At 50.1% G+C, this 15,500-nt stretch overlaps 1 protein-coding gene across 2 annotated transcripts in view; it reads right to left on the reverse strand.

Annotated features, from left to right (window-relative positions):
* The window catches only part of Mboat1 (membrane bound glycerophospholipid O-acyltransferase 1), a 100,343-nt gene that overhangs the window by 14,673 nt on the left and 70,170 nt on the right, over positions 1-15,500 (reverse strand). For both annotated transcript variants that reach the window (XM_078020590.1, XM_078020591.1), the window contains 5 exons: positions 12,120-12,303; positions 11,013-11,205; positions 6,448-6,551; positions 3,630-3,694; positions 1,314-1,446 (listed from right to left, as the gene is read on the reverse strand). In XM_078020590.1, coding sequence (XP_077876716.1) covers positions 1,314-1,446; positions 3,630-3,694; positions 6,448-6,551; positions 11,013-11,205; positions 12,120-12,303 — 679 coding nt within the window. The remainder of the gene's footprint in view (positions 1-1,313; positions 1,447-3,629; positions 3,695-6,447; positions 6,552-11,012; positions 11,206-12,119; positions 12,304-15,500) is intronic.

Genomic DNA, 15,500 nt, shown 5'->3' on the forward strand with positions numbered 1-15,500 from the left:
GGAGGAAAATGGATGGCATTAGAGCAGATTATGCTAAGTGAAGCTAGCCAATCCTTAAAAAACAAATGCCAAATTACTTCATTGATATAAGGGGAGTAACTAAGGACAGGGTAGGGACGAAGAGCTAGAGAAGAAGATTAACATTAAACAGGGATGAGAGGTGGGAGGGAAAGGGAGAGAGAAGGGAAATTGCATGAAAATGGAAGTTGATCCTCAGGGTTATACAAAATTACATATAAGAGGAAAGGAGGGGTAAGAAAAGAATAATACAAGTGGAAGAAATGATTTACAGTAGAGGGGGTAGAGAGAGAAGAGGGGAGGGGAGGGGAGGGGAGGGGGGATAGTAGAGAATAGGATAGACAGCAGAATACATCAGACACTAGAATGGCAATATGTCAATCAATGGAAGTGTAACTGATGTGATACAGCAATCTGTATACGGGGTAAAAATGGGAGTTCATAACCTACTTGAATCAAACTGTGAAATATGATATATTAAGAACTGTGTAATGTTTTGAACTACCAACAATAAAAAATAATAAATTGATGCTAAAAGGTAAAAAAAAAAAAAACAACACACAAAAACTCAATTTGTGAAATTCACAAATAATTTTACACAAAGTTCACTGGATCGGACTCGAGACCATAAGAGGTGAGGTGGGTCCCCTAGGGCACAGCTCCTGCACTGCGGGGGCTGTCTCACTGCCCTGTGAGTTCTCTCTAGACTTGGGATAATAAAAGGTTAAATCAGGGGCCAAAATTATAGCTCGGCAGTAGAGCACTTGTCTTGCACATGTGAGGCAGTAGGTATGAGCCTCAGCATCTCATAAAAACAAAATTTAAAAAAAATTATTTATTTTAAATAAATAAAATAAAGATATTGTGTCCATCTTTTAAAAAAATCTTTTAAAAACTGTTAAATTAAGCAGTACATAACCAAACTGAAGTTATACGGAGCCTACGTGAACAATCATCAACGTCTATAATTAGTAGACTGTGTCTTCGCAGGGTTTAATAATTAAAATGTGTTCATCTCTTCAGGTAATAAATATTGCTCCTAAAATCCCTTTTGTTTTACAAAAACCCTCTGTAAATGATACAGAAATAAAATGGTTCTCTTTGTAATAATCACAGGTACACGGAAGTATTTCTCTAATAGGAAGATTTTTGTCTGTTTGATTTTTCAAAATATAATTCCCACTGTCCCTCTCGCCTCCCCCCACCCCCAATTTCTACCAGGACCTAAAAGATACCAACAAAGATCCAAGCAGCAGATCCCTGAAGGCAAGGCCCCACACCCAGAGGCAGCTTACCGCCCGAGCTGCTAACGTGACGAGGACTCCAGTTAGGAAGGTGAAGTAGTACCCCGGGTAGACGCCATGCCAGAGGGCGGAGAGGATGAAGGTCAGCACCGTAGGGCACCAGGGAACCCGCTCATAGCACACGCTGCAAAGAGAGGAAGGAACAGTGAAGGGCAAGCGTGCGGAGCCTGGCCCTGCCCTCCCCTCCCCTCCCCTCCCCTGCCCTTCCCTGCCCATGTCTCTGCCCCTATCTCTGCCCCTGCCCTCCCCTGCCCTGCCATGCACCTGCCCCTCTTTGGAGCAGGCCCTGCAGAAGCCATTTCTGATGGGCGCTGGCCTCGGGCTGTCCAGGGTCTTGCTATGGAACCACAAAGCCTGTGCTGCTCTGGGTCCCTTGAGCCCCACCAGACAAATGACCACGCCTCGGCCTTGGCAGATGTGACAAATGTCCAACCTCCTAGACTACATGGCCTGGGCCCATGGTGCCCTATCTGTTTCCAGCCGTGGTCTCATATCTGGGGGAACTTGAGTGAGGGCCACTGCATTGAAAATTCTCAGGCGAAGGGTCCTGAGAAATGGATGTCCTCACTCAGTCTTTTCTGGACAAGGACTCGGGCACAAAAATCAGCGTGCCAGTCACATGACCTGCTCAGGCCTCACTTGTCCCTCAGATTTTGACTCAGGAATCTGCCTTGAAGAGTGACAGGTGTTTTGGATTCCGCGTGTTTGCAGATTTTGGAATACCTGCATATCCACAATGAGACCCAAGACAAAGGCACACATTTGTCTGCTTCATAGACACTTTGCACACATACCCTGAAGGTGATTCCACACAATATTTTTAATGTACCCGTGTTTTGACTGCAACCTGTCACTTGAGGTCAGGTGTGGGATTTTCCACTTGTGACATCGTGTTCATGTTCAAAAAGTGTCAGGTTTTGGAGCATTTTAGATTTCAGATTTTCAGGTTAGGGATATTGTGAGGATCTAGAAAATGTCAACAAAGACCGTGGAGAACTTTGACTCTTAGGCTGTTTATGAAATTAAAATGATAGGGGATTCCCCCCACACTCAGCCTACAAATAGCCAAGGGCCCCCTAAGGAAGCCACTGCCCAGTGGATCCAAAGAGGACCAAATAAAAATGGAACAGAAATCCAGTTATCACCAGCCCCTCTCTGCTGATTCAGAAGCAACTGATTTACACCCAAACTAAGGATTATGGCTGCCTCTTCATCAAAGGAGACAGAAGGCATTTAGGGAGATAAACGCAAGACTCCATTTGTAATGTTTTGTTTGGATTTTTTTTTCCTGAAATAAGAAGTAGGCACAGTACAGTATATATTTGTTTCTTACTCCTCGTAGCTTCTTTTTAAAGAGTGAAACATTTTATTGCCAAAAATTTTGAAGCACTGTTGTCCAAGTTTTATGTGCACACAGGTACCCTTAGTCATCTCTCAGCTCCTGACGGAGACTCTGAGCCAGGGGACTGACACACATGGAGAGACGGAGTCTGTGTGATGATCCTGTGCAATGCTGACAGACAGCAAGCTCGCTAAAGCCAGACGTTCAAGACATCACCTGAGCACCTGGGACGTCACCGTCTCTCCTCTTGCCCCAGGTTTTGACCAATACAAGAAGTTACACATCAGAAAGAGGGGATCTGTTGGAAGGCAATGTCCTAGCACTCCACTAGGGCAGTTTTCTGCTCCAACATATCATTAGTTCATTAATAAGAAATACTTCTCATTTTGAAACAGAAGGACAAAGAACAGAGAAATCACAATAAAAATGTAAATTAAAAAGCATAAACTTGTGGGCCACCATAAGGCTTTCAATGCTAGGGATGAGCAGAGCAAGCACCAGGGCTTTGATGCTGATGTGCCCTTCCTTACCCCTGACAGACTGTCCTTAAGGTAACAGCAGCACAGCACAGAGGACAAGAGCCGATCCTGCAGACAGACCATTTGGGCTCAAACTTGTCACTCATTAGCTGTGTGACTTGGGTGAGTTGTATAACCTCTCTGTGGTTCACTTTCCTCATCTGTAAAGTGGGGCTAAAGATCAACATCTTATGAAGCTACTTTGTGGAATAAATGACTGGCACACAGTAATGACAGTAGTAGGAGATAAAATAAATGTTACATTGTGACCTTCTCAAAGCAACATATTTCGACTTTTTTTTTTTTTTTCATTTACAGGACATAGATATCAACACAGAAGAAAAGGGTCAGAAGACATGACTACCCAGATGACGGCCGATGGCCTGGGATGTCCCTCAAAGCATGCCCCAGTGTCCTGAGTCAGGAGCCTGCTTCTGATTTCCTTACCACTTCAGCCACGCAGCCGTCTGGATGTTCCAGTTCTCCAAGTACATTCTGAAACTCGTGGCAGTCTAGAGAGGAGAAAATCACACCTATCATTAGCTGCAAAAATACCAAGTCTCGGAAAGTCCTCTCCAGAATTTCCAGGGCGGCGGAGCGAGTGTGGCGTTTCACAATGACCGTCTCAGGCAAGAGCCGTGGGGCTGCAGCATGCACGCAGGAAGGCTTCCTGGTGTTTATAAGATCAACCTGGCAACGAAACCTTGGCTTCAAAGTCTGAATTCTTCTCCACATTTATTTTCAAATTATAGGAAAACCGAAGGAACATTTTGTGGATTTCCCTTCCGCTCTGATTAAAAAAATTTTTTAAGTCATCTGAATCTTAAAAGTGAAATATTCCACAAAGAAAATTCACCAGAGGAAAAGTGCGATCCTGTGAGTTTAACGCCTTTAGGGAGACAGTTTAAATGTAATTGTCATCTTTGCATTTGGGGCCACGTACAAACCAGGTCACTCTTGGCAGTTAATTCTATAAAGAGCTACAAGAGTTGAGAAGCTTCTAGCTGGGTCTAGCTGGGTCTGCAAGAGCAAGAGGCTTCACGCATGAAGGGACCACAGTGCAGAAAAGAAAACAAGGAAAGATCACGGCCATGATGAAAGCCAGTCCACCTCGAGGGAGAGATGTCCCCAAGTTAACTGTCAACTGGGTCTTCTCATTACAATATGCATATTGTGGTACCAAAGGCCAGGGCTAAAGAGCATGGAGCACACGTAGGAGGACCACGATTCGTAGCGCCCGCGGAAGTGGGGCGCCATGTCTTCCTGCCGAAGTTTATTAACCACAAGAAAATCCTAGTAGGCCACACAGGGGCCTGGTGACACATACTGGGTGACACATACCGGGAAGGGAGTGAGCAGGCAGTGAAAGGGGACAGGAAGACAGATACAGGTGGAAGACAGACAGATGGACTGATTACAGGCAAACAGTTAGATTTGTATTGTTTTTGCGTTAAAACACTAAGGGGTTTGGCTCCCCATTTTTCTAGGGCACAGCCTCACGGTACCCTGACTGCACCGGGCTGCCATGTTCTTTGTCCGACACCATGGTAATGCCGCCTCTCTCCTCTGGTTTCCTTTTATGATAAACACGTAACTGATAATTCGGGCCCTGAACACAACCCACTGAGAGGACGATCCTCTGGGGCACCGTGGGCACACTGGTGGGCAGCCCTCTGATGGGCACTTGCCCAGCTCCAGGGGGTCCCTGAGCCCAGAGGAGAGAAGAAGTTGGGAAGTGGACAAGGGAGAAGCGTCACTCCTCCAGCACCCCTGACGTCATCTACATAGAAAGGAGATGACACAGAGGGCCCTCAGGGCCTGTCCAAACACGGGACAGTCCTTGTGAAGGCTGGACTCTGCTTCTGACCTCCCGGAGGCAACCTGCAGGCAAGGCTTCCTTCCTCTCTCAGGAGCGTGCTGGGCCCCGGCTGTCGGTGTGCCCAGGCCTCCGCCCACAGGGCCCCGGGCCTCTAGACCTATCCGAGAATGAGGGTTTGGCCCCTGGTGGCACTCAGTAGCATGGCTTGGCTCTGGCGTGAGTAAGGACACTGTGAGCTGACCGTGTGCGGCCATGTGGTTGGACGACAGGTACCAGTGTGTCTGTGCTTCCTAAAAATACATAGAAAAGCAGAAAAGAGCAGAACGAGGAAGAGGAGGAGGAGAGGAAGAAGGAGAAGAAATAAAAACCCCGTCCTTCCCCTAAGCCCCTCTGTTCTGTGGGGTGGAGGGCCGTCCTGGCCTGGGGGCTTTCCTGAGTCCCGGGAAGGAGAGCGCCCCACTCTCCTCCTGGCCCAGCTTCCGCGGGGGTGGAAGGCGACCCATCTCCCCAGGCCCCTGACTTCCTGCCCCCACCACGGCCCCTCTGCCCGCTCTCTCCCCACGCACCGTGCCTGCCCTGGTGGCAGGAAACCGAGCCCAGCAGAGACAGCAGCCACCTGGCTAGGGACATGGAGCTGGGTGTGCTGAGAACACCGGCCAGCTGGGAGGAGGGAAGGCCCTGGGCTGGCCCTGGGCTGGCCCTGCTGACCGTCCTCTCACTAACAGAGAAAAGAGGACCACAAGTGGGGCGGCCAGGGACACCATGTGTGAGGAGCAACCTGTGCAAACCCTCGCGGTCCAGAATGAAGACCCGGAAAGCAGAACCACACAGATCCAGCGGCCCGGAGGCTGGACATCACGATTCTTCTTCTTCTTCTTTTTTTTTTCCTTAATAATGTTATTGTATTTTTTTAGACCTTTATTTTATTTATTTATTTTTATGTGGTGCTAAAGATCGCACCCAGCGCCTCACACGTGCAAGGCGAGCGCTCTGCCGCTGAGCCAGCACCGCAGCCCACGACCATTCTCCTTCAAAGAAAACAATGACAACCGTTTCCAAAGGATCCGCAGAAAACACCTGCCATATTGACATGGGAGCTTCCGGTTCTGCACTCTACTGAAGCAAGCAGGATGTAAGCTAGAGAACAGGACAGTGCACTTCCAGCCAAAAGAACAGGAATGTGAGCAGCAGAGAGGTGCTCCTGGCTCTTTCCCAGAGTTTGGTGTCGTCCTTCCTTGAAGCATTCAAGCTATCAAGAAGGCGGGGATCTTCAAAGGAACAAAGGGGGGAATCAAAGACGCAAAATGTCCAGGGGCTGCGGGACCTGGCCTTCCCAGAGCAGCTTCCCCTGGTCATCTGCTGAGAAACGTCAGGGAAACCGCGCTCAGGGCAGACCACCTGCCCCGGCTGTTGCATGCAGCAGTGAAACGTGGGGGACCCACTCACCTCTATTTTCCAGATGTTCAGGTTGGACAGCAGATCCCAGCAGCACCTGCCGTCCTTATCCACGCCACTGAACCCAAAGCCGGCCGCGTTGTTCACCGCATCAGCTGTGGGTTTAGAACAGGAAGTCAGGGCGCGAACGACAGTCACATGCTGCTGGAAGACTGGTCTAACTGGGCATGGAGAGATGGTGCTGGCTCCCGGGGAAAGGAACCAACAAATTCAAAGGGTCCGGTCTCATGAACCAGAAGAATCCATCTGGCTGTTTGGTGACCTTGATTTTCATTCACTCACCCCCTAGCTCCCAGGGAGACCCGCCAAGAGGAAAGACGCTGGAGGCTCCCAGATGGTGACCTCGAGGATGGATCAGAGGGAAAAACTGACATGAAGACGTGAACCGCAGGATCTACTGGCCAACCAGATGTGCGCGAGAAAGAGACACAAGTACACCTGCGCTCAGAGTAGAGATGGGCGTGAACGGGGGGCCCAGCAGAGGACCAAAGCCGTCACTGGAACCAGCCGGGCACGGGCAGGGGGATGCACTAACAAAGTGTTCCTGAAACCCACCGAGACTGACACACCCTCAGGACAATGACCAAGAAGCTAGTTTTCTCTTTTCATTTATCTTGTTTCAAATTTTGTTAGAATCCTTTCAGAAAATAATCAATCAAACTAATTAAACCCCGCACTGTAGAGTCTCAGACCTGGAGGGTGGAGAACTCCTCCCTCTAAGAGTTCACGGCCAAACCAAGACGGCGGCAGAAGAGCTGTCCAAAGAGAGCCACCCGTCCTGGGCCGGGGTGCGGCTCCGTGGTGGAGCGCCGGCCTCGCCTGTGCCAGACCTGGGCTCCACCCCTGCACTGACACAAACGAAACCCTCTCTGCGTCCTCCACTCTGGGCACAGCTGTCGACCCCATGGAGCTCCTCTCCGACTCGGCCCACTGTCAAGTGATTGGCTTCCTTTTACAAGAAAGGAGGAAGGAGCATTGAGTCTTTCTGTGTCATCCTCCCAAGTGACCAAGAGTCAAAGAAAAAGAGCCAAAATGAGAGAGTGTCGGAAGGCACCTGCGGTTCTACCCGCGTGGAGACAAGCTGGTGACCACAGAGGTGCACCACACAGGAGACGGCCCTCGAGGCCACGTGGACCCTGAGACCAGAGCTGGCTGCCTGCAGCTGGGCCCACGCAGTGATCCCTGAGCGCCTGCTGCCACGCCCAGCACTGGTCAGACATCCCTGAGCGCCTGCTGCCACGCCCAGCACTGGTCAGACGGAAAGAACAGGACAGTGACCGACAGTCATCCGGGGACTGGGCGGTCACAGCTGCTCAGCGTTTCTCCAGTCCTCACAACCGTCTTAGAGTGGCCCAGGGCAGGGTCGGCTGCGGGCTGTGTGCCCGGCCCCCGGAGAGCCGTCTGCCTTCTCGGAACCATTCCCCATGTAGAAAATGGATACACTCGTGGCACCCATCCTAAGGGGCTGCTGAAAGGAGTAAATGAAAATGAGCGTGTGGAGTACGGAGAGCGGAGCCTGGCCCAAGGCAGCCCACAACAAACGCTGGCTGCCGAGTTCTTCCTGCAGTGCCGGTGGGACCCAGGGCCCTGCGCGTGCCAGGCCAGTCCTCTACCGTGAGCTACACCCCCAGCCCTTTTTGTCATATATTTGGAGACAGTGTCTCATGAGGTGGCCCAGGCTGGCCTTGAACTTGCCATCCTCCTGCCTTGGCCTCCCAAGCGGCTGGGATTACAGGTGTGCACCACCCCACCCCGGCTGCCATTGTTATCACCAGCATGGCCACCTCTCAGCGGCTATGAAGGGGCCTGAGGTTAGTGTTAGATGAACGCTAAGACCACGCGGAGGGGAACGATGCCAGAATCCAAATGCTGGGGCTCTGACAGCACAACCTGGTCAGCTGAGAGCCACTCTGAAGAGCAAGTGGTGAGCGACTCCAAGTCCTGACTCTCAGGACCCCCACCTCTGAAACAAGGTCCGAAGTCCCCACTCTGTAGTGGCTTCTCTGGACACCTTTGGTCCCAGAGCAGTCGGAGGTAGTGAGTACCCGGGTCCAAAACTAACTTCCTTGGATTGTGCGTGGCTCTGACCTATTATTTCCGATCCATTCACTTCAACACCCTTGTATTGGGGTTTGGATCCTTAGAACTGCAGCCTGGGCTGGAATTGAGGCTCTCTAATTAGCACTAACGACAGGAGGGGGAGAAAAACCAGAATTGGATGCTAAGTCCAAAGAAAATAATTTTATTATTTCAACATAAACAGTAACTAGAGCTAGTGAGGCTCGGCTGAGATGCACCGTGAGAGGCCGGCCTGGAGGATTAAATTCATAATCGCCTATAATGAGTACATCAATTATATGCAAATGGCGTTTTAAAGAGCTGGATCCAGCCATTATTCGGTTAAGCAGTTTAAATCTTCCCTGATACACTCTTCATGGCTTCTTTCTTCATAAATAATACCAAGGTTGATTTCAGACCAGCCTGAGCTCCAGCCTGAGCCAGAACCAACTTCAAACAGAGGCGACAGAAACCAATGAGGCGCTCCTACAAAGCACCCAGACAAGATCAAGAGAGGGTGGGGGGCTGGGGGGATCCACAGGGAGGGCTCTCCAGGACAGGGCCTCCCTGTCAGCGCTTTCCAGGCTGGAGGATGCCTGTCACCCCAGGTCCTACTGCCCAGCCGGCTCAAGCTGGACTGTCCCTCGGAGGCCACAGGATGGCCTTTCTTCCCTCCTCCAGGCTCCAGGCCTGGTAGGAAACAGGGGAGCGGAAGGAAAGGAAAGAGGGAGAGGGAAGGAAGGGGGGAGGAGGGAGAAGGAGGAAAGGGGGCGGGGGGGACACACGGTGTTCTCTGCTGTGCATATGCCCCCGCGTACTCAGGTTAAAGAGAGCCATTAACTGTTTTACAGACAAAACCATATCCAGTGTGGCAAGCGGGTTCCCATCTTGAGTAGGTCTAATGCCTGGCCACGAAAGAAAGCCTCATTTCTAAACAGTAAAGCGATAGCAGGCCGGGCCTGGGGCGCACACCTGGGAGGCTGAGGCAGGAGGATCACAGCCTCAGCCACTTAGGGAGGCCCCAAGCAACTCAGTGAGACCCTGACTCTAAATAAAATATAAAAAGGGCTGAGGATGTGGCTCAGTGGTCATGTGTCCCAGAGGTTAATCTCTAGTACCAAAAAAAAAAAAAAAAAAAAGCAATAGCAAAAGGAGGAGTGAGACAATGCCTTCCCCACGCCCCATGCATAAGGGTAGTCGTCTCTGGGACCTGACAGCCCTTAGGCCTATTGCCTGGTTGCTGGCCATGTCCACGGTCCCCCAGGTCGTCTCAGTCTTGAGGTAGGGAAAGCGTCTCACCCAGCTTTGAATTCCTCCCAGCCCAAAGCCTGTGCTCACCAAACTCCCTGAGTTAAACTGGACGTAATCAGAAACAAGATGCCCAGCTTTGTGGATTCAGAAGATCTCTGCCTCAGACCTCTCCGGCCAAACGGAACAGGAGGACCGCAAGGCGCTGGGCGTGGGCATGTGGGCCCTTACGATAATCTGGACTGGGAAGGATAGGAAGTTGGGGTTGAATGGGTACAGGGTTTCCACCTGGAGATGAAAAAGCTCTGGAGACAATGGCAGAACAACCTCGTGGACGTACTTCATGCCACTGAATCGTACACTTAGCGGTGGTTGAAACAGTGAACTTTGTATTACGTCTATTTCACCAATTAAATAACAGCACATGGGCAGGTACCGTGGGTGGCCCACGCCTGCAATCTCAGCAACTTGGGAGGCTGAGGTGGGAGGGTCATAGATACAAAACCAACCTCCATAACTGGGGAGACCCAAGCTCACAAATTTTTCAAAAACCAGGTGCAATGGTACACACCTGTAATCCCAGCAGTTCAGGAGGCTGAGGCAGGAGGACAGCGAGCTTAAGGCCAGCGTCAGCAAATTAGTGAAGCCCCAAGCAACTCAGAGAGACTGTGTCTCTGAATAAAATACAAAAAAAAAAAAAAAAGCTGGGGATGTGGCTCAGTGATTGAATGCCCCTGAATTCAATCCCCAGTACCCACCTCCCCTCAAAAAAGTTTAATACTGACCAAGTTACCCCACAGGGGGGAAAAAAGTGTGATAAGACCAAATAAAATTGAACATTCTACCTTAAACACTGAAAAAACTTGAGATTGGCGTCTAACTGAATATAAAACTAACTTTCTTAAGGCAGTGAGCCTGAATTAGCATGTGTGAGGAGAGACGGACTCAGCAGGCCTCCTGGGTCACACAGCATCCAGGAAAACCAGAGGGAAATCAGACCCCCTCTGGGATTTTCCCTGACCCTCCTCCGTGTTCAGTGGCCCAGTGTGACGGGTGGAACCGAGCGTCCCGGTTCTGACGTCTGTTCACAGCCCTGGGTTAACAGCACCCAGGACAGGCTGTCCCCTATCGTGATGACTGGGCTTACGGCGGCGGGAGGAGGAGATGGGTGCTGTGTTGGAAAGTCAAAAACGACCGTTGCTCAAGAGCCTCCGGTTATGGGCTGGAGCAGGCCCCTCCGGCAAACTTACCCAACGTCCACGCGAAATAATACTTGGGCTTTGAGGCTTGCATGACGACATACAGGTAGCAGAGACGCGTCGGGAAGTCTGCCTTCTGGACAAACCAGTCCTCGGCCAGGCAGGTGACCGGGAAGGTCTTGGTGAGCGTCAGGAACAGAAGGAGAGACACCAGCGTGACACACAACTTGCGCATCACAGCTCCCTGAAACGGGGGGAACCCGTGTGAGCACTGGAAGACTCAGGCATGGAGGGCAACTTCCCCGAGAGCACGTGGACAGGGTGCTGCCCTGACACTGGCCACGGAGGACCCCCGTGTCCAGCACGGATGACAACCTCCTTCAGCGTATTCACCAACAAAGGACAGGTGGTTTTATTATCCACAACATCAGACTGAAGGACAGCGTCGCAGGGAGACGATTTCCCATCAGAAAGAAACAACACTTTGCCTTCTGCTTTTATACCCTTCAGAACCCAGGAAACGTGCTGGAGTTCCCAGCCAGAAGGTCAGAGGCTCAGGGACAGCGAGTCTAGGCCAGGGGGAGGACACCTGAGCCGGTGTGTGGGCAGGTGATGGACAGCGTTAGCCTCCCGGGGGGCTCAGGTGTAGTCCCTTCTAGAATCAAGTGACCCTGGCTTTTTAATTCCTTTCAACAGAGTGACGCTGCCCAGCCTCTCTGACATTCCAGGAAATGTCCTTCTGGAGATCCATAGTTTCCAATTTCATAAAAATGGACTTCTGTTTGCAGTATGGCCTACTGAGAGCACGTCCCCGGGGGCAGCCTTCGTGGAAGTGGATGGATATGTACTAGGTCCCGGGAACAGAGCCTGAGTCCCAGCTAAGTCCTCCTACACTGAGAACCCCTGCAGATAAACACCAATATTGGCATTTTAAACCAATGTGAGGGAAGTTACTGGCCAAGCTCTCTGGCGAATTGCTTAGCTTCCCTTTTTGCAGTGCTGGGGATCAAACCCAGGGCCTCCTGCACGTTAGACAAATGCTCTCCCACTGAGCTGCACCCCAGCCCTGGCTTGTTCACTAAAACAAGCAGTGAGTCAACCCTGGCAGCAAAATCTGTTCTCTGGACTCGGAGTAAACAGTTGGCACTAAAGACTTACAGTTGGAGAAGGCTCTGGCAAGCTGTGGAAATCTTTGTGCTTCCCGTTCACTTCCAGCAGCTTCATGTGGGTATGTCTCCCTTCGATGAATGCCACATAGTCCTTGAAATGATTGCAAGGGCCAGCGATGACGCTCATGAAATTGAGAAGGTAACTTAAGTACTCCAAAAAAGAGGGCTTCACTCTGTGAAAAATAATAATAAGAAGAAAGTTGAAAACTCTCTATAGTCTTTGATTTTCCTCCAGGAGGTGCAAGTGAGCGGATCCTAAACACAGTGGTTATCTCTGTGGATGACTGAAGGTGACAAGACCTTTCCTGGAGCAATCCAGCAGGAAGAGAAAATTAAAGAAATACAAACAGGACAAGAAGAATCAAACTATTTCTGTTTACTGATGACATGATCCTATATGTAGGAGACACCCCCCCCCCAAAAAAAACCTCCAGCAGACTTCTAGAACTGATACTCAAATTCAGTGAAGTTTCGAGATGCATGATCAACACACAAAATTCAAAGAAACCAAGAAAACGATTCCATTCACATTAGCCTCAAAATAAAATAAAAGGCTTGGGAATAAATGTGACTAATGAGGTGAAACACCTCTACAGTGAAAATCGTAAAACAGCAAAGAAAGAAACTGAAGAATACCTTGAAGAGGGAAAGGCCTACCATGTTCATGGATAGTAAAATTTGTGTCCTCACAATGGTCACATGGCCAAAGGCCACCTACAGACTCAGTGCAGTCCCCATCTAGACAACAACGTCACTCTCTACAGAACAGAAAAGGGTCCTCAAACTTACATGGGAGAGTAAGAGATCCAGAGGAGCTAGAGCAACGCAGAGCAACAAGACTGAGGACAGAGGCACCCCGATACCTGACCTCGAATTATACTACAGAGTGACAGTCACAAAAACAGCAGAGCACCTGGCATGAGAGACAGACAGGAAGACCAAAGCCACAGACCAGAAGGCACAGAGACAGATCCACATAAACACGGTCATCTGGTTCTTGACAAAGGTGCCGAAGCGTAAGTTGGAAAAGAGTCAGCCCCTGGAATGGTGCTGGGAAAACTGGATATCCATGTGGAGAAGGATCAAAGCAGGTCCCTGCCTCTCACCGTGCACAAAAATCAACTCAAAGTGATCAAAGACCTACGAATTATACTACAAACAGTGCAACTGCTAGAAGAAAACAGGTAACACTCCAGCACATTAGCATGGACTTCTTTAATAAGACTCCTAAAATTCAAAAAATGAAACCAATAATCAATAAGTGGGACAGCATTAAAGAACTTCCTCACAGCAAGGAAAACCATGGAGAGCCCTGAGAGAGCACAGAATGGGAGGAAATCTTTGCCAGCTGCTCTTTCAACTCGGGGCTCATATATAAAGATCTCAGAAACCTTAAAACCAAAAAAACTAATAATCCACTTAATAAATGAGTGAAAGATCTAAAGAGACATTTTTCAAAAGAAGAAATACAAATGGTCAAAAAAGTATAGGAAAAAATGTTGAACATCTTTAGCAACCAGGGCAATGCAAATCAAAAACTACACCGAGATTTCCTCTCACCCAAGTCAGAACGGCAGTCACCGAGAACACAAATCGTGGTAATTGCTGGCGAGCACGTGGGGAAAAGGTACATTTATACATTGTCAGTACAAATTAGTACACTTTGGAAAGCCATATGGAGATTTCTACAAAGACTGGGAACCACCATATGACTCTGCTATCCCACTCCTTGATATTTATCCAAAAGGACTAAAATCAGCGGACTATAATGACACAGGCACACCAATGTGTATCACAGCGCGATCCACAACAGCAAGTCATGAAGCCAGCCCAGGTGTCCATCAGTAGACAGATGATAACTAAAATGTGGTTACATACACGGGGTGTTCTGCTCAGCCATGAAGAAGAGTGAAGTTGTCATTTGCTGGTAAAGGGATGGAACTGGAGGATACCGTGATAAGGGAGACAAGCCAGACTCGGAGAGCCCAGGGTCAAAGGTTTCCTCTCATGTGCAGAAGCCAGAGAAAAACCATGAATAATCATTAAAAAAAAGGAATCTTGCAAAACTAGAAGGGAGAACAGCAGAGCAGAAGCAGGTGACCGATGGGTAGAGAGGCGAGGAGGGGAGGGGAAGGGGAAGAAGAGAGGAATGAAGTTGACCAGATTACGCTATGTGCCGATGTGAATATGTCACCGTGCATTTCAATTTTATATGTAACCACGATGAACCAGTTAAAAATAAACAAATAAAAGGAAGACCAATACAGGGCAGGGGGAGGGAGGAAGGAAGAGAACGGTCAGTACTGAGGATTGAAATGGAGAAAACCATGTCATATGCATTTATGACGATGTCGAAATGAACCTCACTTATTATCTCTAACTACAAAGCCCCAAATTTTGACTCAGTTTTTGATTTCTTTAAAAGTTGAAAACTCCTTGGTCTCCCGCCTTTCTTCAGAATGGGCAAACAGGGAAATCAGGGAAGAGAGCAACCTGGTTCAAAGCACCCACTGACCAGGCAGGTGGTCAGAACAGGCTCAGGGCTCCAGGGTGCCCTCTGCTGGTCACAGCTGTAACTGCCCAGGGCTGGGCCTGGGGCAGAAGCTCCTGGGAGGCTGGGAGATGCTTTTTCCTATCGCCCTTGTCTGTCTGCATCACAAAATGAAGGTAAATGCGCCTAAGGCAGGGTGAGAACCTGCCCTAATGAGAGTCTGTGAGTTGACTGGGATGCTCCGAAAAGGGAAAACCCTCCAGGTTGCCAAAATAAACCCCAAACAAATGATGGGTGGAACCAGTTTCCACTTGGAAGAAGCCACGTAAACTAGGGCGGCGAGTCTGCTGACTGCTCTGGCATCCAGACGAGGCCCTGAGTAACAGGCCAGGGAGGTGGCAGGGAAAATCTGGTGAAAACAGTTCTGCTTAAGGCTTCGGGGCAGCTGGGAACCACAGGGAAAGGCGTTCTGAAACTCCCAGCTACCCCGCGCCGCGGCTGTGCCCCATCCTTGGTACCCCCCAGATGCGAAGTGGAGGCGGAATCCACTAGAATCTTCCAAAGGTTCTCCGCGGCTGTCACACCCCAGTTTCTCAACGAGGAAACCACCTGGGCCGCCTCCCCTCCCTCCGTGGGCTCTGGGTACCCTCCCGGCCCACACTGGGCAGCGCCTCTGTCCTCAGCCCACGGAGCCTTTGTCAACCCATGTCCACGCTGCTCCCCTGTCCTGGGAGCTCCTTCCCTCTGCACCACCCCTTTCACCTGCACTGGCCAAGGCCCACCCGCACTGGCCAAGGTCCACCTGCACTGGCCAAGGCCCACCTGCACTGGCTGCCTCCTGGTGCCCAGCCCAGGCCCACTTCTCCTGCCCCACCTCCT

This window comes from Ictidomys tridecemlineatus, chromosome 8, assembly GCF_052094955.1.
Source record: "Ictidomys tridecemlineatus isolate mIctTri1 chromosome 8, mIctTri1.hap1, whole genome shotgun sequence".
NCBI classification, from domain to species: domain Eukaryota; kingdom Metazoa; phylum Chordata; class Mammalia; order Rodentia; family Sciuridae; genus Ictidomys; species Ictidomys tridecemlineatus.